At 41.0% G+C, this 25,829-nt stretch overlaps 2 protein-coding genes across 2 annotated transcripts in view; both read left to right on the top strand.

Moving 5' to 3' along the window:
* Positions 1–5,307, top strand: part of LOC118794646 — a 28,403-nt gene extending 23,096 nt beyond the window's left edge. Inside the window, exons 5-7 of the mRNA XM_036552898.1 lie at positions 2,485–2,700; positions 3,874–4,197; positions 5,276–5,307. Of these exons, the coding sequence (XP_036408791.1) occupies positions 2,485–2,700; positions 3,874–4,197; positions 5,276–5,307 (572 nt within the window). The remainder of the gene's footprint in view (positions 1–2,484; positions 2,701–3,873; positions 4,198–5,275) is intronic.
* Positions 5,308–21,734: 16,427 nt separating this feature from the next.
* Positions 21,735–22,529, top strand: LOC118795134 (leucine-rich repeat-containing protein 3B-like). The gene has a single exon (XM_036553504.1). The coding sequence runs from the start codon at positions 21,735–21,737 to the stop codon at positions 22,527–22,529; it is 795 nt and encodes a 264-aa protein (XP_036409397.1).
* Positions 22,530–25,829: the final 3,300 nt, after the last annotated feature.

Genomic DNA, 25,829 nt, shown 5'->3' with positions numbered 1-25,829 from the left:
TTGGCCAGGGGAGTGGAAACATCTGGCTGGACGAAGTTGGTTGTACAGGCAGAGAGTCCGCCCTCATACAGTGTTCACACAATAGGTTTGGATCACATAACTGTAATCATGGTGAAGATGCTGGTGTTATCTGTTCAGGTAAGGGAGTCTCCTTCTCTTTGTCTAATATTCACTCAATATGTATTGTGATAAATTTGACATATTGATCTTGTAGTATTGATTTTATTAGTCATATATTTTATTTGTAATTTGTTAGGACTAAAATATATGACCGCATGTCATGTGTACATTTTGTTCCTTACCCACAGTAATGTCAGCCAAATATAAATAATATCCCATAAGAGCATTTTCTTAAATTTCTTTTAAAACATTCTTTGCATTAATACACGTCTATGAAGTGAGTCAATGAGCATCTTCTTTATTCAACAGGTCAGATGTCAAACCCCACCCTCTCCCGAGTCTCCTCCTATTCCACCCTCTCTCCTGGAGATGAAGTTCAGTTTAGATGCACCGCCCCCACTGGTGTTTGTCCTCTTGAGTTCCACTTGTATAAAGGCAGTGCTGGAACTCCACTGGTCCAGATGAATCAATCCACACAGAACAGTGTGGTGCTGACTGTGTCTAACGTGGACGCCTCACACCAGGGCAGCTATAGCTGCCTGTACAGAATACCAGGGAGCCAGCCCATCAGCTCTTCTCGTAGCAACTCCATTGACATCACCATAGGTGGGTGCAATCTTGAACATGTAATGACAGTATGTTAAATATGGTGCTGGACATTTTCTTGTTATAATGATTACTGATCAATGATTATTAATCAATCCTGTTTTAAGATCATTCACATTCATGGTTGTTGTAACACATATGTTTATCAAAAGTATTTACTATATATGACAGACAGATTAGCATACTGTATGAATTACAGGTACATAACGTCACTTTCAAAAAAGCACTTTAAATAGGGTAGAGCCACATTGGAAATGCAAATTCAAATGGTCTGGTAGATGAATGTTATTATGAAAGAGAGATATAGTTATATACTGTATTTTTTCATTTAAACATTTATTGATGGATTTTTTTAAATTCATTTGCCCTTTTATTTATTTCATTATATGATAGATATTTATGTGCTTCATTATTTAAATACTTCAACATTGAGCAGCATATTTATTTACTGACTCTTTACACATTCCCCATGAAATTATCTCTAAAATATAATACTTACACTGATCTTTGCACTAGCTTCTCATTCATTATTTACTTGCATACGTTTTTATAATTCTGTCAAAGTTCACTAATTATTCAGAGAAAATATCTCTAGATATCTATTTTGAATACTCAAATAAAGATCAACCAATTTTAATTAATAGCATTTTTTCTTCCATGGGATAGTTTTGCTATGGATTAAACAAGTGTTTGGCTACTGCTTACTATTACTGAAATACAAATTTTAATTCTTGCATCTGTTTATAAAAGTACCTATAGATTCTTTCATTTAATGGGCTCCCTTACTGAGGTCTATTGACATCACATTAGCAAATATGCACATTTTACTATGTGAACCTATAGCTGAGTCCTACGTAAAAGTCCCTGATGAATTTTTTGGAGTAGTTCTTGTCTCTCTGTATTTATTTATTGAAATTATATGTTCCATCTGGTAGAGACCTGATCTGTGGTTCATTTTAGAATAGATATTCACTTTTCCATTTCATTTCAAATGAAAAATACAGTTAAATAAATAAATAATATTGGGGTACAGTGTTGATATTTTCGGCCCCCAGGACAGCCCTATGTGTCCTTTCAGGCTATCAGTATTAAAAACAGGAGAGCAGGCATACAGTAGTACACTTTACCCTTGGTTTTTACAGTGTTTATGTGTTTTAAAATGTGCACGTGTGAAAAGGTTAATAACTGTACTTGTGACCCAATTCAGCCTATCTCCTTCATTCATGTCACTCAAATACAGAGACATGCAAGTTAAGCACTCAGAGAAATTAAATTTAACTGATCTTTCCTTGTGATATCGGCTTGAATTTTGCACGGCCCTGTTAGATTTATTGGAAAGCTGAATTTAGTTAGGTGACACTACAAGGAAAAAAATCACATTTGTATGATAATATATTTTGGGATCTTTTGCCATTTTCACCAAAATGAATTGTTGAAGACATGATGCAGACACAATTTTGGAATCTAGTTCTTTATGGTCTCCATTAGGTCAGCGTTTTTATAGGTGTGTTATGAATTTATTTATTTTTCAATTAAAATGAAAAAAAAAAACCCAGTTTTGTCAGTTTTCTTGACAGATTGCATATACAGCAAAATAATATCGTCCTTAACCTAGAGGAAACTGTGTTTTTGGATTTGGATCATTTAGATCATTCTAAAGCCTGACACAGTCATTATGAAACACATCTGCTATATAAAGATAAAACATTTATAACTGTACAAGGAGCAAACAGTACATGCCTAAGTTTGATTTTCCAGTGAGCCTACCAAAGCCAAGCATCTCTGTCAGTGCCAGAGAGGTTACCTGGGGTCGCAGTGTTGACATCACCTGCTCCATCACTCCAGTGCACTCTGGTGGTACATTTGTGCTGCAGAAGGTCTCAGGGTCATACAGAGATACAAAAAGTTCCAGTTCCAATTCTGCCACCTTCACCATTACTGCAGTGAACTTTATTCATGAGGGGGCTTACCGCTGTCAGTATCAGTTAAGAGTATCGGAACGCCTCTTCACCTCTCAGCAGTGACTCAGTTTCTCTGTTACAGGTAAGGAAGAAAATGCACACATTACAGTTGGCAGCTGAGTGCTAATCATGACTGAAATACGAGACTAATAGAAGCAGTATTTGCAGTCACAGTTTTCCTGAGTTTAAACTTGCAATTGCACCTCTATGTGGCAATATGAGCCATACCAATTAAAACTCAATAAATATTTAAGTCATTAGAACACCCTCTGTGTTTTGCTCTGTGAGGAACATTCTGGAGTAGTTCTTTGAAGAGAGATGGTCTACTGCAGTATTTCTCAACCCTATTCTGGAGTACTCCTTGCCCTGCATGTTTTAGATCTCTCCCTGCTCCAACACAGCTGATTCAAATGATCAGTTTGCTATTAAGCAGCTTCAGGAGTTCATAACGAGTTGATCATTTGAATCAGCTGTGTTGGTGCAGGGAGAGATCTAAAACATGCAGGGCAGGGGGTAGTCCAGGACAGGGTTGAGAAACACTGGCCTACTGAATAGAACTTGAATAATTATTTATCAATTGTAACTTGTGGAAGTTACCGTTGATGATAATGCCTGGTATGCATGCCCAAGATTTTTGCCATCCAGCACCACATGATTCCTTCTAAAGCACTAACAATTTTGACATATAAACTTGGAATTTTTTCAGTTGAACCCCAAATTCTCAATAAATGTTTACAGTATCTGACATTATAACAGGAATATCTCTTACCTGACTAAACTGTGAATACTTTTTTTAGTGAGCCTACTGAAGCCACGCATCTCTGTCAGTGCCAGAGAGGTTACCTGGGGTCACAGTGTTGACATCACTTGCTCCATCACTACAGAGCACACTGGTGGTACATTTGTCCTGCAGAAACTCTCAGGGTCACTCACAGAGACAAGGAATGCCAGCCCCAAGTCTGCCACCTTCACCTTTCCTGCAGTTGACTTTGTTCACCATGGGGCTTACCACTGTCAGTATAAGACAAGGGTATCTGATCGCCCCTTCAGCTCTCCTCATAGTGACTCTGTCAGTTTCTCTGTGATAGGTAAGGAACTACACACAAAGATATGTATGTGTGTGTGTGTGTGTGAACAGATATTTACATGTTGATATATCTCTCTTCATGTCATCATTCTCTTCCAGTGGTCCTACAGCAGCCCAACATCTCCTTCAGTGATACTGCAGGAGGAATGATCTGGGGTCACCAGGGGCCAGAGGTGGTCAGAGGCAGCAGTTTCACCATCACCTGTTCCACCCCACCACAGTACCCAGGAGGCTTCTTCCACCTAATGTTCACAGGGTCCAACAGGACTGAGATTCAGGCTGCTGTCAATCACTCTGCCTCCTTCCTGTTTCCTGCTGCGGAATTTTCCCACCAGGGGAATTACAGCTGCGTTTATGAGACCACAGTTTCCACCCGCAACTTCAGCTCCCCACAGAGTGAACTGCTGCCCCTAATGGTCAGAGGTAAGGAGCCAACATGGGGGCCAAGAAATTTCACCATTTGAAAATTATGGTAATACGTTTCAGAGAGATCCTGTTGGTGAAGTCTACTGCTTAAGCATCTATCACGTCTTTGACATATAGTCAACTCAAGATTGTCCTAGTTTGTGAAGTTGACGTGGTGCAAGGATAATCAAAAATATGTATAATTTTCAAAATGTCCTTTAATCATTTTCAGACCAATAACATTGGTAATAAAAATAAAGATAGCTAGAGACCTAACAATTTGTTTAAATGTTACATACAGAACAGCATTTCCTGTAATCAGATGCATTATACAAGGTAAGATTACTAGAAGCAACTAAGTAATGTTGCCATGTTTTGTTACTTATAGTGGTGTGCAAAAGTATTCAGATCCATTCTGCTGTGTCCCATTCTGTGAAATTACAAAAACATGCCAATATTTTAGTTATGTCTTGAATACTCAAGATGGTAACATGAGTTAAATATATGTTAAAAAAGAATATAGACAAAAAATAGAAATATCTTGTTTGTGGTCAGACGTTTAAATTCAGTATTCAGTAGAAGCGTGTTTGGCAGCAATAACCCCTTCAAGTCTTTTTGGGTAACTCCGTACCAATTTTATACTGCTTGGGTGTAATTTTTGCCAGTTACTCTTAGCAGATTTGCTCAAATCAAGCCCTCTCAAGTAGGTTGGAGATTCCTTTTGGACAACTCATGCCACAGATTTTGAATTACTTTTTAATTCCATAGTCCCTCCAATGCATTTTTAGCCCTGTGCTTTGAATCACCTGCTCTGCTGAAAGGTGAATTTTCTCCCTAGTTTCAAGCTTTTTTGCAGACCAAAACAGGTTTTCCTACAGTATCTTCCTATATGTTGCTCCGTCCTTCGTCCCTTCAATTCTGACAAGTTCCCCAGTCCCTGCCCATAAAAAGCCCCATAGAATGATATTGCCACCATCAGACAGTAGCGACGGTGTTGAACTGGAGATGCACGATATTAACTCTGCGGCAAATACAGTGTATTTAGATGAAAAAGCTCTATTTTAATCTCATTTAATGGAAAAATCTTTTCCCACAGGTTTGCTGGATCCTTCTGGTACCTTCATATAAACTCCATAACAGGCTTTCAGATGGCCAGTCTTTAATAATGGCTTCCTTCTTGCCACTCTGCCATACAGCCTTCTTTGATGAAGTGTTCTGGATATTGTGAACCTTTATACAGACACTCTCGTTTCAGCCCATGAATGCTGTAACGTAGTTGGAGGCCTCATAGTGGCATATTTCACCAGTTTCCTGCTTAGTTTAGAGGGACAACCTGATGAAGACAGGATCTGGGTGGTAAAATGCAGCTTCCACTTCTTGATACTTGAGAAAATAGTGTTCACAGGGACATTCAAATTCTGTGATGTTTTTTGTACCCTTCAGTATTTTATCCCTGACTTCTTGTGAAAGCTCATTGGTCTTCATGATTGAGCTTCAAATTCACTACCTGACCAAGGAAACTCACAGAGACAAGTGTTTTTATTCTGAAATAACAAGAACGCACCAAGATAAAAGCCACAAAACTAATTGTATGGCTCATTAAGTCAGTTTTGTATACGGAAATTAATATATGGCTACTGAAATTAATTCAGGGGCTGAATATTTACGCAGTCAAATGTGTTTTTCATTTTTATTTCGTTTTAAGCATATATTTACTAACACAAACTCATTGATTGAGGTATGTCTCCTGTCAAAACCCAAACGAAAAATGGAAAAGTCTGTGAAATTATGACAAAAAACTGGGGTACAAAAGATTAATTTCTTAAATGAATAAGATTAAGTTGTAGTGTTGTCTGTCATTACCTTCCAAGATGTTTGGGTTTATATTTTATACTATACTTTTATACTTTATTTGAACTTTTTCCAAAATTTTTGAATTCATCCTGTTTGACCCAATCTGAGATTTATTCTACCTTGTATTTTTCAAAATTTAAAATGTCAGACTCATTGGCATGTGTACTTGGTTGTAATTTAAAGCCAGAGCACTTCTTTTGGGTTATTCGTGTCTGTGCCAGTCAGTGAGACAGCTTGTGTTGCATCTCCTCTTCACCCTCAGCTTCCCTGGTCCTCCCAGTCACCTCCGGAGTGTTAACAGTGCTGCTGCTCCTTCTGCTGGTGCCAGCTGCCTTCTTTCTTGTGTGCAGGAAGAGAAAACATAACCAAGAGCAAGTTCAGAAGCAAACCAGAAATGCATGTTAGTACTTACCTCATTGCAAAGGAGCCAAATATATTTGACATTGGTGCAGCATGATTAATATATTGTAAAAAAACATATTACAGATACTCATGAGGCAGTGTGTTGATATGTATTGGGGTGGCAATCTCAATTCCTGTATGGGGTGATTTTAATTTTGAATTAAGAAGCCCAATCATTTACTCTGTGTGGTGTTTTTTTACATGGCACTCATTAATATATTCACACCCTGTCAGTTGTGTCTGGCAAAGTTCATCTAAATGAGGTGTTTGTGAGTGTTTGGATGCTTGTGTGTATTTCTTAATGTAACTGCCCCATTATAAATACTGGTTGTGAATGTTTAAGTGGTCTGTAATTCGCACACCTTTGTGCTGCAGGTGCCATGAACACTTACTCCAACAGAGGAGAAGCCGATGAGGACGAGGATGAAGAAGACTATGTAAATGCAGAAGTCTTCAATGCCCAGGATGACTATAAACAGGTGAAAGAGGACGACAGTGGGAGTGAATTTGACTATGAAGATGACTATGAGAACATCAGCCAACCTCAAGAATTTGAGGATGAAAATATATATGAAAATTATGGCTGATGGCACCTGGTGAGAAGGCTTGGCTTGTCTGTTGTTTGCTAGAAAAAAGGTGATTCATTACTGGGTATTAAGATAAAAAATAGGCTGCAGACCAGTTATTTTTAAAAAATCCTCCTATGAAAGAAATAATAATTTCATTATTACTAGTTAAGACAGTGAAGGATTCAGATACTTTGTGTTTCCTCTCTAAATGGAATGGAATATTTTTCATCAATACAAAAATGTTAAAGCCACCAAACTGCACAATGGTTCTGATAGGAAATAGAACAACATTATTGCATTTAGATAGATGTACAAAGTATTTGTATATCAACCCTGTGACAGCCATTGATCTAGCTCCGTGTTTCCCAACCCTGCTCCTGGAGGCACACTGTCCTGCATATCTTCTATGTATCCTTCCTGCTTGACTAAATCAGGTAATCAAACTAATCAAAAGTGCCACTGATGAGTACAGTCAGGTAGGTAGAGCAGGGATAGATAGAAGATATGCAGGACGGTGTGCCTTCAGGAGCAGGGTTGGGAAACGCTGATCTAGCTCACCCCTAAATTTCAATAGTCTTAAGACTGTGCATCATTTTTTGATGGGAACACCGCTTATAAGCTGTTTTTAAGGCCATGTGAAACACAAATCACCTGCATCAGGCAGAAAGGGCTGGAAATCGCCCTAAAATCAAGGTGTGGTGAGACGATCGACTGGCCCATCAGGATTTGCAGCAACATTGACTTTAAGAGATACAGTGGAATAATTGATTTACAAGGCACATTGTGAAAGTTAGTGAAAACACAGTCCAAACCAGTGCAAGCAGGTTTCCTTTGTTCTTAGCACACAAGATGCACCCTGCGGCTGTTGGTGCAGGTTCTTTATTGGACACATTCATAGGTCACAAAGGAGAGTGTCTTGTGTCAAAGAGAAAACCCACACATCCTTGTCATATAGCTCAACTGTGGTGTATTTTAATTCAACAACAGTGGTAAATTAAACAGTTCTTGCCTCCCAAGTAATAATTAGAATATCAGTATAATACAGGTACACCTCTGTTAAGCAATACCTAACCCTAAATTTCATTACCACTGGTATAAATGATAACATATATTACGCATTCAATAAGCATTGTATACTCAGCATTTATTAAGATGTGTTAACAGTCACACAGACAGCACTATAATTGCCACTGCCTTGACTCCAGCTGTTAATGTAATTAGCGTAAGTTATTGAAGTCCTCACCTTTTCTGCTTGATTTAAAATTATTTTCCACTCCGCTCCATTTCTATTACTCCCATTTCTACTCTAAACACAATCTACGTTTAAGTGTTTGGAGAAATCGTTTTTTCATCTTTTGTCCAGGAATACAAGTCACTGTCATGTTAAATGACTGTTTGGATGCCACAGTTACTTTAATTGCCACCACTCATGAGCAGTTAACAGTTTGCTTTTGATAATGTAAGAAAAATATATTTATTTGCTTTAAATTGTAAGTGCATTTGTGCTGTGTTGAATCATGTGAATTGCTCTGATTTCTGAAGATTTTTTAACAAATATATTTTTTTAATTATGAGAAAAGTTGTTATAAAGCTTTTAGAATGTATTTACCTTTTTATATATAGTATTAGTGGTGACTGAGGTGAGTCTCCACTATAAAGAGCTTTAAGACAGGCTAAAAGGTACTATATGCGTGTAATCTATTAATAGTGTTGTTATTCATATTATGAACTACCATTTTCTACATTTTTTTCTACGTTTTTCTTTTCAGAATTATTTAATAAGAAACATTTATTTTATTAATTTCTTATTTATTAAGTAACCTCCCTCACAAGAAGCTTTGAAAGTGTCAAAATTAATAGGTGCCTCAATTTTCTTTTCTACTAAATCTTTGCTTTCACGATAAACATGGTTTAACTAAACAGGTCATTTTAATTTTAATTTTAATTTTGGTTGTAATTTTAGTAATTTTAATCTTGGAGTGTTCCTGCATGCTAACAGTGGATTCACCTCAATGAATTTAACAATGGGTTCAGTGGCATTACACCCTCTATTTGTGCCCTTCTCATTCAGTTTGGAAAACAGTGTATGGGGAATGTTTTAATTGACTTATATGCATCAAATTGTGGGTATAACAGGTGACATATCTGCTTTCAGACTAAAGCAGTCATGCTTGTAACATGTGATTGGACCAGCTGTCATTTAATTCATAGTCTTGCATTGCCACCTGTAATGTGTTATTGAGCTAACTGTCATTCTGTTCATTATCATATGATCATAAGGTAGGTGTCCATATAGTTGGACACACACATTGAGAGGAGTTGTAACCAAAGCTCAGGGCAAGACATGGGAGCGCTATCAAGAAACACTTTAATTGTTTGACAAATATCTGTGGAATGCATTTGTCTGTGGTGATCCTCTTCAGAGGTGAGAGTCAGTTGTGCAGGACAGAAAGGGAGGAGATCACAGACTTCTAATTATCCCATATCTAAGATAATTAACACATAATAACTGTTGGTCGAAGGCTTTGCTCGTGGTAGATGAAAATTGTCTATGAGGGGATCCGATGGGGGACAGTAAGGCTAAACTTATTTCAGATTTCACAGCCCTACAACAGGAACAGTTTGTGCAACAGTAGAACTAAACCTCTACAGCTGCTTTCTCCTCAGTCTCTAAATCTAACCCTCCATTGTTAATGAGGGGGTGCTCATTTGTTGCCTTCGATTGAAAGAAAATAAGAGTGACTGAGGCCATAATCCAGTAAGTCTGAAAATTGTCACGCGGAGAGCCAAGGCAAGCTTTGATCTTTTCCAGCGATGGGTATGATCTGGAATCAGTGGAGGAGAGGAAGGGAAGTTCATGAGAACAGTTTAGGGTTATATGAATATGGATATGTCCCCTGGATATACCCACTTCTCCCTGCTGCTCCATGTGTTGCATGAGCTTTGACAACTTGGTATCAGACTGAGCGTGGAGATCTGGGCCTCTTTTCAATAAGGCTTCCATCATGGCCCACAAACGGAAATGGTCTCCCTTAATCCAAACATTTCTGCAATTCAATTACAGTGCATGCATTATGAGCGATAATTTGTAATACATTGAATACTCCTTTACTAGAGAGCGCAGAGACAGTCTGTAATATATAATACTTTTAATAAATTTTGTTGTTCACAACAAAAGGCACTATCTGTGACATTATATCATTGACTTACTGTGTATATACTGTATGTAAATTTTTGATACTAAAAACATTTGCTTATGAAACTACCTGTGGTTTTGTTGAGCTGGTCATCTCTAATCTCAGTTCTTGTCTCTGTGCCATAGCTACCTATCTTACCACTCTAAAACAGAGGTGAAAAACAGCTGTGTATGTGGTACATGGATGAGGAATGTGGAACAAGTAATTCCCTTTGCCAGGGAACACCTGGTCTTTTTAGACAGTGTAGCCCTGCTTCCAGCAGAGGTCTTCCCCTGGTCTCTGAGGGAGCATGGCTGGCTGTCTCACGCTGGCAGGCGGTGGGCCTCGTCTCCACCTGATGCCCGTACAGAGGCTAATGAGGGCCGGCAGGGGCCACCGAGTGAGGCGTCTGGGGCAGAGAGGCCCCATGGATTTAATTAGCTGCTTTTCAGCAAGTCTGCATTGTGCCACTAGGGTGTCCAAATGAAAGCAGAGAGTTCCCTTCAGGCAGAAAAAAAAAAACTCCACGGCAATGACAGAGTGATACCACAGACAACAGTTTCCCTGCTACAATTGCTACCTTCTGTACTTTGACTTAATCATTTGGCCATCTCGTTCCAAGCACCTAGTCTACTACAATAGTTCTGCAAGACCCATCTACTTTAAGTCATCCTATCATATATGGTGTTTTAGCTCTATCGGAACGTAACAGTTTGTGTTGTTCATTTGCTTTCTGTCACTGTTCGCTCCCTGTTGTTTGCTCATATTGTTGCATTCTGTATGCATCTCAATTATTGAATGACAACTGTGCTGACAGCACTGATCTCACTTCTCTGTTTTGCACTTTGCAAAGTGCTCTGCAACAATTCCACTGTGAAGGGTGGTCTGCTCAATAAAATTTCATCAACCGATTGACAAAAGAATGTGATCCTTATCTTGGAAGCCTTTTGAGTAGTTTTATTTTAGTACCTTCAGGATCACCCCCTCAAAGAGCTCTGAAAGGGAACACACACCGCCACGATGCTCCCGTCCATTCGCTTTGAAGATCCTTGGCTATCGGTACTTAAAATGCATTCAAGGCCATACTCAGGAGGAGGATAGTAGACAATAAATTGAAGACAAAGCAGAAAAAGTGTTTTTTGAAAGCATTTATGCTGCCTCCATCAATGCAGATCCTCTCTGACAACACCACCTGGTGTCTCAAGGTTATATCCTCTCCTATATCCTCCTCATCTTGACAAGAGCTATTCAGTATTTCTTCCTTTCTTTCTTTCTTTCTTTTTCTTTCTCTTCTCTCTAATATAGAAGTTCCTCTATTAGCAAGAATATGCACTTAGTTTGCCAGTTTAGAATGCTGTCTCAACATTTGATCTTCCTTTTCGATAACTGACCTCATTTTAGTTTGATTTCCTCATTCATAAAACTGAAACTGACTTCGAAGTCAATGGATATGAACCAAATTTGATATCAAAATTCTGATGTCAGTATCCCTCAGGTTGAATTTAGCATCAGCATGACATCAAGATATTTAAGGTGAATCACATTTTGGTGCAATCACTTCATTGAATAGGCCAGCATACAAAAAGGGAGAGATTATAATAGATGGGATCAGAAAAGGCAGAATGTGGAGTTGAGAGATGGTACAACTACAATCACGGAAATCTTTATGAATAGTACCTTATCCTGGAGCGCCCTCGTGTGGTCATATTAGAGCATTTCAGAACATTTTCACGCACAATGAAATACGTAGGTCAGGTGAACCCAACTGAATGCCATATTTCCTACATTTTTATGCTAACTTGCCCATTATAGTCTTAAATACAAAACATCACAAATCCCCCACTGAGGTTTGTGTTGATCTCTGCAATGGATAGATTACTAAAGTTTGCATGAGCTAATACTGCTACATACCTCATCAACAAATTATTTTATTTGTGATAACATGTTCCCACAAATGTCTTAGTGTTTTCCAGAATAAAGTCTGAGTTACATTGCCTCAGTATATTTCTGCTAAAGTGGTCCTTAACTGACATGACAAACATGGAAAACATATGCAGTGTAGCATAGTGGTAAGGAGCAGAAAACATTCCTCGTTCAATTCCCCCCTGGGGGACTGCTGTTATGCCCTTGGGCCAGGTAAGTAACCCAGAACTACCTCAGTAAATATCCAGCTGTATGAATAGGCAACATGTAAAACTGTAACCTATGTAAATTGCTCTGGATAAGAGTGTCTACTAAATGCCAGTAATGCATAAATATATTGTAAAAACCAATTCAACAATGATGGGAAAACAGAGGGAGGGTTCTGTTATACTGCAATCATTTCTGAATTAATTCTCATTCCTCCCCAAGAGATAAAAATGTTATATTTTACCTTTTCTAGGATGAGGGACTGGTCATTTCATCTTAACCTTTTTTTTCTCTGTAGATGGTGTTCTGAAGAGTAGATGACAGATCAAAACTTAACAGCAATTTGAGGCACTGACCACTGGAAATCATTCCAGTTGCATGGCACAACCAAAATGGCATTTCATTAAAATTAGAAAGCCCAAAGGACATGCTGAATTAATTACATTTAAAATGCGGTATTATGGTGATCCCTCTTGAGTACTCCTTTATTCTTGGCAAGGGTAGATGTCATTATGCATCCTTACATTTAGCCATTTTAAAAAAGGTACATGCAGAGGCTGTTACCTTTCCATGCTCTGGGTGATAATCTCACAAAAGTCAAATTTCAGATATAAGTAGCGTTCCCACAGTGAAGATTTTATTGTTCCCATTCCTATAACCAGGGTGTGAAGTAGCCCATTCCCTATATGAAGTAAAAGGAGAAACTAATTCTACAAACTGGCAAAAATGCCCCATCTGGGTCTTGGGTCTGTTCAGGGGGTAATGATGAGACTCTCTGGGTATGTAGCTGGTACAATAGTACCAACATAGTACCTTTAGGGACACACTTGCACATTTGCTGCCTCTGTATCACTGTCTTCATCCTAATGTTACGTTCAGTACTTTATAACCTCGTTATAAGGTTGCACAAGTGTCCAGTGGGTGGCACTGTATGGCTTGGAAAATGTTATTGAGTCTTGAGTTGGTGACACACACACCACAACTCCTTGATTTAAAAATTCATGAGCTCTTTCAGTTATGGCTCCACTGATTCCACGGTTGGCCACTCATATCGAGTGTCAAGTTCATTCGCAGTACGCTCACTTGTGGTTTTCAGAACTTGTAATCTGTACACTAGGTTTAAGGGGACTCCTCAGGGCTGAGCTCGTATGCTATGGAAGAGTGGAGAGAGACTTTGACTCAGGGCAGAACATGGACTACTAAAGGTCACCCACCAAACTCCCTACAGAAAAACAAACACAATCACATTTCTCAGCTCTTTCAGTTCTCCCTTCATCACAGTTATTCATGGATTCATTCCCTTAGGTTATTATGATTCCTAATTATGGCTAAGCTGAGCATGAATAGTCTGAATCTGTAAATAACCCGATTTAAGAAATGACTGGTGAGCTTTGCCCCCTAGATATGAGGCAAGGATTATCACATTTGACCGATTCAAAGGAGAGAGCCAAGGACTTTTTGGGCACACTGTGAACTAAGCAGGGGCACGATTTTGAAAGGTGACCCATGTTTGTTTGATGAAGTCCCAGGCCTACAAGGAGGCAGGTCCTCCATTGTCTGCCCTATCCCTCTCTGTCTGACTGAGCCTAATGGAAATATAATCCCATTTTCTGCTATTTCTTCTAAATTTGGAAGTGCTTGTCATCAACACTGGACTTCACAAGAAAGATAAAGATACGGCTAAACGCTCTGGCCCCTCAAGCATGTCATTATTGAACAAGGAAAAATTATGTTCTGCCATGAAACAACTTCTTTTTTGTCTCAAAAGACCAAGGCATCTGGGCACCAAGATCCTATGTGGATCGAAACTGTGGCAACATGTCACTGGTGTAAATCTGAGTTACAAAAATAATGTCTGTCCAGATCTATAAATTGATCATTAAAATGTATCAAGATTATCATTGTAAATAACCCTGAGTAAGAATGTCCACAGAGCAAATAATAACACAAAGGGCCCTAATAACTTAAATGATCAGATCATTCCTCACAAATATATAGGTTCACTCACCGTGTGATCTAAATTTTTCACCAGATGACCTTCAGATGTTACCCTTCCAGTTAATCCATGTTTAGACAAATACAGATTCATCAAGACGTATATCATTTCGATTTAGATGGAGTCAGAAATAAGCGATACATTAAGCGCTCCGCGAATGGATTTAATCGAAATGCCATCGACAGCACTTTAAAACTAATCCCTTCCTCTCCACCCCTACACCCTTCAGTTACGCGCTACATTACAGCTCTCCGGGGTTAGTGAGAAATGTTAGTGCGACGGCTGCACGGTTTGCCGACTGAATAGCTAAAATGGTTATCATGGAAGAGACAGCTCATTAGGTCGGCAGTGTGACAGCACATGCAACCGGCATGGTGTATAACAGTTGTTTCGAGAAGCTACGTATCTTTCTCGTTTCTCTTTTAAGATATAATTTCATTGATAGAGCATCTTGTCTTTTAAGATACTATACTATACTTTCTGCCGAGGCAGACAGAAAGCAAATGATTAGGCTTTAGTGTCCCGCACTGCCAGAGCTATCATTTATCATAGTTGAAAAATAATTGCACAGTGTTGAGACAGAGCCTTCATCCATTCTCGATTATTACATGAGCCTATTTGCTAGTTGCGTGGAAACGTGAGACGGTGGACACTTTATCGGACTGTACTCATCTTGTGGGTGTATGATCCTGGGGCTTGAAAGTTACGGAAGCCGCACGCACGGCGCTTGCATCAACGGTGTCCGGTGGAAGACTGCGGGTAACATTGTTCAGTCCCATTTCCCATTTTTCACTGAACAAGCAAAAGAAGCTGGAGTGGAACAAATGCTTTCATCATCTTCTTCATCGTGCTTGAGAAAATTAAGTAAATATACGGAAAGGAATTTGTCAAAAAGCTCAAGACGCGCGCGACAGAAGAGTCGGGGAGCAGATGTTTTATTTTAATTTTGCATGTATCGATCACAGCAGAAAAGTGACCTACTACCCACATATTGTATTCTTTAGTTTGTTGTTGGACGTATATATAAACGGTATGAGTTAAAGCGAGAGACCACTCGATATGGGTCGTGGAGAAGACATTTTTCTAACAGCATTCCTACGATAAAACTGCCCCCGAAACCAGTTGGAAACGTGTTCTGTTTGTGCCGTACGCACGGTTTTTCTAAGAGAGAGATGTGGCACCTTCTGAGACACAAATTTAGCGTCTGTTTCGGATAAAGTGCTAATTTTATCAGAAATACGACTATATATTGTTTCAATGGAGCTTTACTGGAAGAAGGAAATACCATCGAGAAAGCATTGGGTAGAAATTCTGGAAAGGTAGCTGCCATTTCGGGTAAGGAAAAAAAAACTTATTTTTCATGCTATTTGTAATGCTAGTGAACAAATCAAATAAAGTAATTGCTAAGATGTTAAAATATTCACCATTACTACTGAATCAACACAGTACTGCTTAACGTTGGGAGAATGCCAACGTTTAACTGGAAAAAGTCCAGTTAATTGAAATTGATTGCGATTTTTTAAATGAAAACGGATCGAAGTAAATTATCGTTTTTAATCTTCAGCCGCATGCCTTTCCAAATCGACTGACTGGAGTGACAGGAGTTAATCATGAAACTCAATTGAACTAGTTGTACCCTTCTCCAACATGGAGCAGGACACTGCCACATAGGTATTGTCGGCGGTTATATTCCTAAAACGTCTTGAGTCAGTATTTGATTCCGGGGCTCACCAGAATGGTTGACTGTTGTCTACCCCTTTGCAGCTCCGCGCTTGCTGTTATAGTTTAATAGGAGCTGCGCTAGTTTAAAATCCTCCCTAACGTAATAGAAACTGAAATAATCGATTTGATCCCCACCAGTAACAGTCCCTAAAATCAGTAGTACAGATCGAAAGGGAGAAGTGATCCGTGTAATAGCAACAACAACAAAAAAATATTATATGAAGGACAAACTAATGCCTTGGGGAGCTACTCGGCAAAATAAGGGAAAATCAATCTACAATCACATTTTATCCATGATTCAATTTTAGACCATTCACAGCAGCTCCCCACAACTTGGTCTCCGTAGATGTATAAAATGTATAAAACAAAAACATTCTGAGAGTATTACAAATAGTTGCATGCAAAATTAACGCTGCAAATAATAATAATAATAATAATTTTACCTTCATAGTTTCAGTAGTTAACCTGGATGTGAAGTTACATTATGCACTGTCACCACATTTGCCATTTCCGTCTAGCATGTCATTAAGAAAATAGTGCACTTGAGTTAGAGGCAGGGCTGCTAAAACCGTCACATCTTTCAACTTTCAAGGGGTCTTTTGTAAACCAGTTGATGGGATCTGAAATTTTGAATTTGCTGGTGGCGTTTAATGATGCTGGTGTCAAGCCATTTTCCAAGAGGGGAATATCATACAAAGCATTGTATATGATTGTCAGTAGCTCAGTCCTCGCTTTAGTCAGACACTCATTTTAGGTACTGTTGTTAAGTCTGTCAGAAGCACTTTTGATCCATTATTCAGCGTAACCCCTCGCACTGAATTGAGCCCCTAGGTGCTGGACTTGTAAGTGGAAGCGATCATCTCATCTACAGATGCGTACATGGTCGAATTGGCTGATGATATAGTCCACTTTTGCAGGACAAGGTGATAACTGTCACCAAGAAGCGCATTTCTGTGGTGGATGTACTATTCTGATCAGAACTAAGTAGGTTGTCTTCTTTGATTACCATGACATCCTAGAAGCGCATTCTGTCTTTATGGCCGGCTGTGAATTTCAAATGTTTGACTCTATATGAAATTTATGAAAGCCTCCAAAAATACGGGTAAAATGTTGACACCCTAGTTAAGTATACTACAAAAAGGGGTTACACTGAAGTTTGCAAAACATTTTCTCTGAAAAAATAAATAAACTAGCATAATTTGTAACCATAGTACTAAAATTGCTGTGCCTTTAACCTGGAGGTATAACTCATTGTTAGTCAAAACAAGCTCCACTAGGTCTCTTGAGTGGGGCAGTCAGTAGTCCTGAGTGCAGGTTGAGGCCCATGGCCAGGGTTCAAAAACCAACCATGTCTTTTGGTGACACCAACCAGGCCAACCACAGCAGCAGAACAAATTGGCTTTATTCCACCTGGGAAAATGGTAGGAGAGTAGGTAAGGGTCTCCTCATTATGCCATGGTTGGCACTCTGTGACTTGTTGGACACCTAGGAGTTGATCAGATGATGTCAGTGGAGCAATGCCTATCCAATTAGTGCCCACTTCACCCTTTGTGCAGTGTGGGACTTACAGTGTGAGAAATATCCATTGGCTGTGTATTAGTCTATTGGAGGATTGCATTTGTCTCACTTCAGTGCTCCTGCAAAAGTGTGGGGTTTCTATGGTGAGACAAGCTTAATGTCCAATTAGTGGGTTCATAGGGGGATAAAAAGCATAAAAATGTATTCAGCCAGGTCTTTAATACATTCAGGGCTGGGTACAGTGTGAGATGGTCTTTGGTCAAAATAATGTGCCACAGCCTACATGTCCTGTTTGTTGTGGAAGCTGTTCACATTTCAGGTGTCCTAAATGCATCAGCATTTATTTTGTCCAGTAATTTAAGAATTCAGGAGCTGTAAAATTACTTGAGAGTTGAGTAGGTTCCTTCTAGGTTTTTTGGTGATTGCTTGATGGTGAAACAGCAATGGCTGCCTACAGAAAACTGGTGACGCACTGTAGAGAGCAAACAAAAACATGGAGTGTTTTGGAGCACTTCCATGCATTTACACTGCATGTCAGTGTGGGTATTTCCATAGTATTAGACTGGGAAAGGAGTGCTGCTTGGCAGCTTTGTCTCATGACAAGTAAAGGTTGGCTGTTTACGGAAGGGAAGCAGAGAGAGTAAGAGAACATCTGAGGCAGACATTCCCATTACTGATGATCTATACCGCAAGCCGGTTGGGTTTTTCATGAAAGTGAATTCAAGGTTTGTTTTCTTTTTTGCAGTCGTATCTTTTAGTTGCAGGAGAAATGTAGAACTTTTTTTTTTTTTCTGAAATCACATTACAACTCGTGAAGAAGGGTAGGCTATTAATGGTCTACGTTATGAAGTATGCCATTTTAACAACAGTAAAGAATATATTTCAATGCCAGTGTCATGTAGATGGTGTACTACAAACTATATCAGCTGCAGCCACTTTCATACTTTAAAGTGTTTTCTACAGAATATATTTTTTATCTACAGTTGATTTGTAACCAATGTAGGTTCTCTATGCTCTGGATGTTCTTTTTCAGGATGAGTAACCTTTTCTTAAGGGCAGGTACACGGTTAAATTAGAGTGCCTCAGGTTCTCATTAATAAGCACATTTTCCTCTCCTAATCCCTCGTTTTGGAATACCAAATAGCTCCCTCCCATGTGGTTTCTGACTTTACTGAGACTGCTTGAAATGGCGAGTATTGGGCGTGAAAACTGCTGATCCCAGGACACCTGTTCACTGAAAATGAATACTCTGCAAACACAACATCAGTCCTGCCCGCAAAATTGTGTCTTATCCTCTGCCATAAATCTTGAATTAGTTTTCATGTTTCATCAAGAAGAGCGTGACAGAGGAGTTGTTGAAAACGTCCTCATACTAAGCAGCTCCAAATCTTTGGGAGAAGAAGTAATCAAAGCTGAAGTGTATGTATAGTCTTGGGTGTTCAATCATTAGATTACATTACATTATTTTAAATTACATTAATTTACCAAACGCTCTCCTCCAAAGCCACTTTCAGCACAAAAGAACAAACAGTATAGAATTAGAACCAGACCGTATAATGATATGCTTTATGATTATTGGTTGCTGTTATTTTTAAATAGAGCCCCTGTAAGGTTATTGGAGGTGTAAATAGTGGGCTCTGAGGCTGTAAGGACTGCTGTGTTTGTTGTGGTGGTGCACATGAAGCCCTCCTTTGTACTCGAGTTATAAATGATACAAGCACACCTGCTCCATGTCGGCACCAACAACACCGGCTGACCCCGGTGCCTTTTGCCGACAGAAATGTCTATTCACAGCATGAATTGAAATCCGGGGCTCATTGAGGTCGCTGGGTCGACAGGAACGGAGATGGACAGGGAGCGTCATTAGGCAGTAGCACTCCAGAGAGGCTCTTTAGAGTGGGTGGGTAATGGCCGTGCAGGCACCGGACAGAAAAACCCCATAAACATCTCCATTTCCCTCCTGCTGTCATGCCTGTGTCATCTCTCATTTATTTCATCTCTCTTTTTTGGCCCAAGCCTCTGCCTTGCATCACTCTTTCATTTGTCGTGGGGGTCAGCAACAAAACGGCTCCTTAAGGATCTAATGGAATCTACAGACCAACGCAAAATGCAACCACTCCTGTCACTGACAGATCTGAGTTTTGTGTCCCTCACCTATTTGTTTCAACAATTAACATTTGTTCAGTGAAAATGAACTTGTAACAACTGGATAGCATTAGCTAGCTAGCTGAATTGATACTGAGCTTTTGGCTGGTGTTTTTCTCAGGCATCAGTTACCCTGTGATCCCTGGAGAGCAGTAGCCTTTTATAGAAAGGGAGAGAGGAGAGGAGCTGGAGACAGAGAGGGTGCTGCTATTTCAGGTTGACAGTCATTAGTAAAGTAATTCTAAATATCTGAGTGTGAGGAAAATAAATGCATTGTTGACTGCTGTTTTGTATCTCATGAACAATCATGGTTCACATTCACAAGGCAAAATTATATTCAAATTCTATCCCCAAAGCTTACACCACTGACCCGTGTTCACTAGCCTGCTGCCTGTCATGTGCATGTTTGTTCTCAGAATTAAGCTTGTCAATGTGTTTCCTTCAGAGACTTCCTCTGTCACACCCCCCCCCCCCTCCCAGTGAAATGTCATAGTAAACCCACAGCTCTCACCTCATGTAAGCGAATGGCTTGCATACAGATATCTGGCAGCCCACCTCACACACACTGAACCATACCCATAATGTTCAAAATCCATTTTTCCTTTCATCTAAATGAAAATTTTGGATAAACATCTGGTGGTCTCCTGGTGGTGCTTCAGATGTGCCAGTATGAATATTGTAATGCTGTTTTAGTCTGGCTGGATTGAACCGCACTGCTCCCAGTGCTATCTTAAAGAAAAGGTTGCTCCCTGGTGATTCTGTAGCTCCTGAATCATAATTTGTCTTATTAGCCACTCTGTTTGGACGACTCCTCCGTCATTAGGTACTAAGAGCTTCTTTGATATTGATTTCATTTGTAATCCTGGTAAGTGAAACCCCTGTGGGCAGCAGTAATTTTTCTCCAGTACATCAGGGAAGGTCATTTGGAGTGGTTGCCAGCACTGACGAGCCATGTGGAATTTGTGAGCAGTTCCGGTAACCAGTCCGTTGCAACTTAAGCTTTTTGTTTGCACCCTGTCCCTGTGTTGAATGAGGTTGCCGACATCAGCCTTCAGAAGTGATCTTAAGAGGATGGGTAACGAGATAGCAGGTGGTTATGGGCTTTGGCCTGTACTGCTCAGGAATTAATGAACTATGTCCAGGTGGAAAGAGAGTAACCATTTGTTTTTAGAGGCTTACATGCAAAATAAAAAGTAGTACATACAAACAAGTTGTCTCGGTTTTAGTCACGCACTGCAAACGTCTTTTGTGTTGGATCGTGGATTATCGATTGCTGACTGTTGAGACTTGATTGACAGACGGCTTACAAAAATAGATTCTATTGACTCCCTATATGGCATTTTGCTTGTGTTACACTCTGCCTCACTTTTCAGTCGCTTCGGATAAAAGCGTCTGTCAAATGAATAAATGTAAATGTAGATTCTGTGCTATTGAGAACATAAGCTGAAATGTCAATGTGAGACAAGCAATGCAAAATATCTGTGGTCTTAGTGTGGTTGTGCAATTGTTTTCCCTGGTGAAGTGTATGTCACCAAAATGTTCAGTACAGATCCCCCGTCATGCTGAATCAAAGCTGGGTTTATGCTAATTTGAGATAGCGCTGCCTCGAAATAGGACAGAGCTGCGAATGTGACAATTATAATGTGTTCACAGAGAGAATTTGCCTCATCTGTTATTACCTGCCTGGATGCAAGTGCTTGTCGCTGCCCCGCAGCTGTGTAAAGCCAACATTGTTTTCGGGCTGCACTGTGAGATGACCGATAGATCCTGTATCCTCTTTGTGGCAATTAGACCTTGCAAATTTCCATCTGTGCAACACTGTAATGCAGTCTGGCACTTAGGTGCTTTTGCTTTCAGTCACAGAGGCAGTTTCATAAAGCAAAGTGGGAAATAACTATATGTAACTGGCACTGTCCAAGCACTTATTCTCCTTCTCTCCTCTTCAGTTGTCCTCCAGGCTGGCTGGTGTGAGACAGCTTGACCCATGCCTTGCCCCTCACTCTGATGGTCAGGGGCTCGGTCCTCCCAGGGGTATGCCTCAAGATGCCGCTGCCAGCCGACTGGCTGCTCTGCCACTCAGTGGTCACGTTTCTGCTGTTGCACAGCCTTGTCCTGATGACCTTCTGCTTCCACCATGCGGCCACCAGCTGCTCCAAGTACTGCTACTGCTCAGAGAGCGCGGACGGGGGCCAGACGGTACGCTGCAGTAACCTGCGCCTGGCCGAGGTTCCCCCGGACCTCCCGAATGACACCCGCCACCTCTACCTGGACTTCAACCACCTCACCTCTGTCCCCACCGATGCCTTTCTGGGTCTGCCCCTGCTCAGCGAGCTGGACCTGTCCCACAACGAGCTGGCCCAGCTGGAGCCGGGGGCCTTCCGGGGCCTGGCCGCCTCCTTGGAGTTCCTGGACCTCTCCTCCAACCAGCTCATGACCCTCAGCCCCCAGGCCTTTGAGGGCCTGCACGCGCGGGCCAACCTCACCCACAACCCCTGGCACTGCGACTGCAACCTGCAGACCGCCATGCCCCTGTTGGACCTGGAGCCCACCTCGCTGACCGGCGTCGTGTGCCAGACCTCAGAGCCCCAGGATGCGGGCGTACAGGGACTGCCGTTCCTCCTGGCCGGAGACGTGGACCTCTGCGTGGTGCTGAAGAAGACCACCGATGTGGCCATGCTGGTCACCATGTTCGGCTGGTTCACCATGGTCATCTCCTACCTGGTCTACTACGTGCGGCACAACCAGGAAGACGCCCGGCGCCACCTGGAATACCTTAAGTCCTTGCCGAGCAAGCAGGGGAGGTCGGAACAGTCCTCCACCCTCAGTACTGTGGTGTAAGGGCTGGTGTTCTGGTTTAATAATTCATTCAGGGGAGCTCTATTAAAAGCCTAAGATGCGTGAATGGTCTGCCCATGGAACGCACCGGAGAGCCAAAGTAGGGCCCTTAAAAATTCCAGTCATCTAATAGCACATTCTCTTTGACGATGCATCTCACAAGGGGAGGACCAGCATTTTCTCAACCAAACAGAACAGCAATAAGGTCACAGGACTTGGGGGGGGGGGGGGGGGGGCGGGGGGGCTACACCTGATGTCATCCCATTAACTCTACCATCCCATCCCTGCATGTAAGCTTCCCTAACATGCCTAGTCTTCATCTGTATGAATGTGATGAGACTGCTGTTCAGCCCATACATGCATTTAATTTGCATACTGTATTTAACTCAAATTTGTTTTAATGTTGCAAGTCCAGTATTCCTTGCACATTTTGCCTGAGTCAATAAACCAAACAAAATCAGAACTTCGTGTTTTGGATTTTCAAGTGATTGAATTAGCCAAATGCTGGGGAACTGAAAATGCTTTTTTGCTTATTTTTAGTGTGTGTGTATACAGTGCAGTAGATTTGTACCTGAACAGCTGGATGTAGAATCAGGATTTTAGGTTTACTATTAGAAATGCACACAAGCTGTTTGTGGATACATAAACACAAGTCTGGGTCAGGATGATTTTAATGTAAATGCATGCACTAACTCCACACAATTTTGCACCGGAAAAAATAAGCCATGACATTTCTCTGTCCTCTTCCCATGAAAAAAATGAATTATCAAATATCCATTCATTTTAGCATTTTAGCTCCTTGATGTTCAGCATTCTCTGTTGAAATAAATGCCATTGATCTCCACAAAAGGATGAAGAGTAATAATGACTCAGCTTTGGGGCAGAGTATGGCCTTTGCCACAGCACACCTTCAGCAAACCTTGTAATATAATGATCTCACCAGGCTAACCATCCTCTGACTGTGTTAGTGTTACAAGGTCATAGGCCCTTTCCCTTTGCTCTTAGCACTGTTTGTGAACTTGTTTCATGCCACCCCTGAAGGAGTTACCAACGGCTTTGCGAGTCAATAAATATATAATGCACTCGCTCCATTCCTGTGGATAAAATAAGACCCATTTTTATACGTCTTCTCTTAAACCAGTGTTTGTCTAAGTGCTTAAGCTGGAATGGCAGGCTTTTACAGGAAACTCCTCCCAGCACTGGCAGCCTGGATTTTTCTCACTGTAAAACTAGAGGCGATTCTGAAGGGCTCCGCAATTATTTTCATGTCATACAAGGCAAACTCTCTGCGTATATGCAAGAGGGTCAGATCTGTTTGTTGATCTCAGTTCGCATTCCATTTATTTATACTGAATAAGCCCATTTTATTTCTTTCTCTCTCTTTCTCTCTCTCTCTCTCTCTCACACACACGTACACACACACTCAGGCATGCTACAGGCACATACAAGGGCACAGCCTCAAACACACAAACTGAAACCCATATGAACACTCTGGGCAGCAGGAAAAATATGCATACCTGTGCAGGGACATTACAAATAACATCTATGACACTTCCCCTTCTCAGACGAAGGGCACACCAGACAGGCGATGTTCCCGTGGCGGACAGGTGTCAATAGAGCAGCTCTGCTACTGCTGTCACTCTGAAACCAGAGACACGCTCTGGAATTACCCACTGGCAGATGCCAGGGTATCTTTTCCTCGTCTCCTTTTCTTAAAGACCAGAGGAACTCATCTCCGGCGCAGGTTGGCATTGCGTTGGGACATTTCCTGGGGGTCTGCTGCTACTTCACAAAAAGGGGCAATAACACGACACTGCGATAGAGATATATAGAGAAATAAGTCAGACAGAAATGAATTCTTCCCATTTAAGTTGTTAATTTCTCATTTTTTGTGCTCTCAGTGGCTTGATTCGACTGAAGAGCTTCTCTGTAGTGTCAACAGCTTGTAACACAATGTCTCTTTTTCCAGTATCATACATGTAAATCGTGCTGCCTTTGAAGTCGAATTCAGGTCCCCTGCCATTCTGTCAAGATTGTTAAGTGCTGGCCCAGTCTCACTAAAATCAGAGGTATAATAACAGGGTGTCGGTGCAGTAAAGTAGCTTTATTGAACTTACCACATGTCCACATGCCACCATATCAGATGCCTCCAACATTACCAGCAGGCTAGACAGGAAGAAAGCTATGCCACAAAGACTGCTTGACTCCTTTGTCTTCACTATTGAATCTCAATGTTGAGGCATGAAGTTAGTAAGAGACCACCACCTCCTCTGAGTGTGACTGAGTTTGTTCCTGCACAATTAAACTAGCGCACTGTGACATTTAAAATGTGCACAGTTGGTGCATTGAATTAATGAATGGCACTTAAAGTTAGCTGAAATCCAAACAGTTGATGAGTGGTTCTTAATTGCCCACTATGACAAATCAATATAATTCTTTAAAGTGTTCCAAGTCTTCCAAGACTTACTTTAAGGTACTTAGTGACGGGGGCAGGACCAGAGCTATGGGCGTGCTTAGGGGTGCATTGCACCTCCAGATAGACCTCAGTGCACACCTAGTGGTCTCCATATATCCGATGTCTACACAGTATTTACATACATACATAGTATTTATGACTTTTTGTGCACCCCCATGGATTGCAATTTCACCCCTCTGTATTTTCTCCTGGTGCTGAGCCTGGATAAAGGGGGGGGGGGGGGGTGTCAGTCACAGTTTTTAAGTCATGTCATTTCCTCCTAAATAGCATAACTAGTTTTGTGAATGGCCTTGTCTGTACGTGATGGTGATGTAGTTCCGGATCGTGCATAAGATAGATCTGTAAAACAACCCCTCTCCCTCTCCTTGAATTACAAACACTAGCTGGGTATCTAAGAAAACTTAAGACTAAGAATCCATGGGCTTATATAAGACTATGAAACAGAAGCGTTATCTTTTCTCCTTGACACAATCGTAGGCTCCCTGTGGGCACAACCTTCAAAGCCAATTATCCGAGCTTGACTGAGCATCAACTCACCTTTCCGATCGGGCTCCCTGCCCTGGCCCAGCTATGCCGCGGGGTTCAGAAAAACACCTGCCGCCGCATGGTGCCCAGCAGGTGAATTCTGAGTCTGACAACCTTTCCCGCGCAGCCCAGCTACCGGTTGCATTACCCAGCGGGCTGCAGTGATCACCACGGCTGGAAGGTCAGTACACAGCGGGGCCGTTAAAGCTTGCCTGCGCTCCCCAACATTTTGCTCCTGTCATGCTTAGGTTAGCTTCGAGAACACCCCCCCCCCCCCCCCCCCCGCCCACTTTATCTATCTG

The sequence above is a fragment of the Megalops cyprinoides genome, chromosome 19, assembly GCF_013368585.1.
Source record: "Megalops cyprinoides isolate fMegCyp1 chromosome 19, fMegCyp1.pri, whole genome shotgun sequence".
NCBI lineage: Eukaryota > Metazoa > Chordata > Actinopteri > Elopiformes > Megalopidae > Megalops > Megalops cyprinoides.
This window is presented reverse-complemented; position numbering and strand designations above follow the sequence as displayed.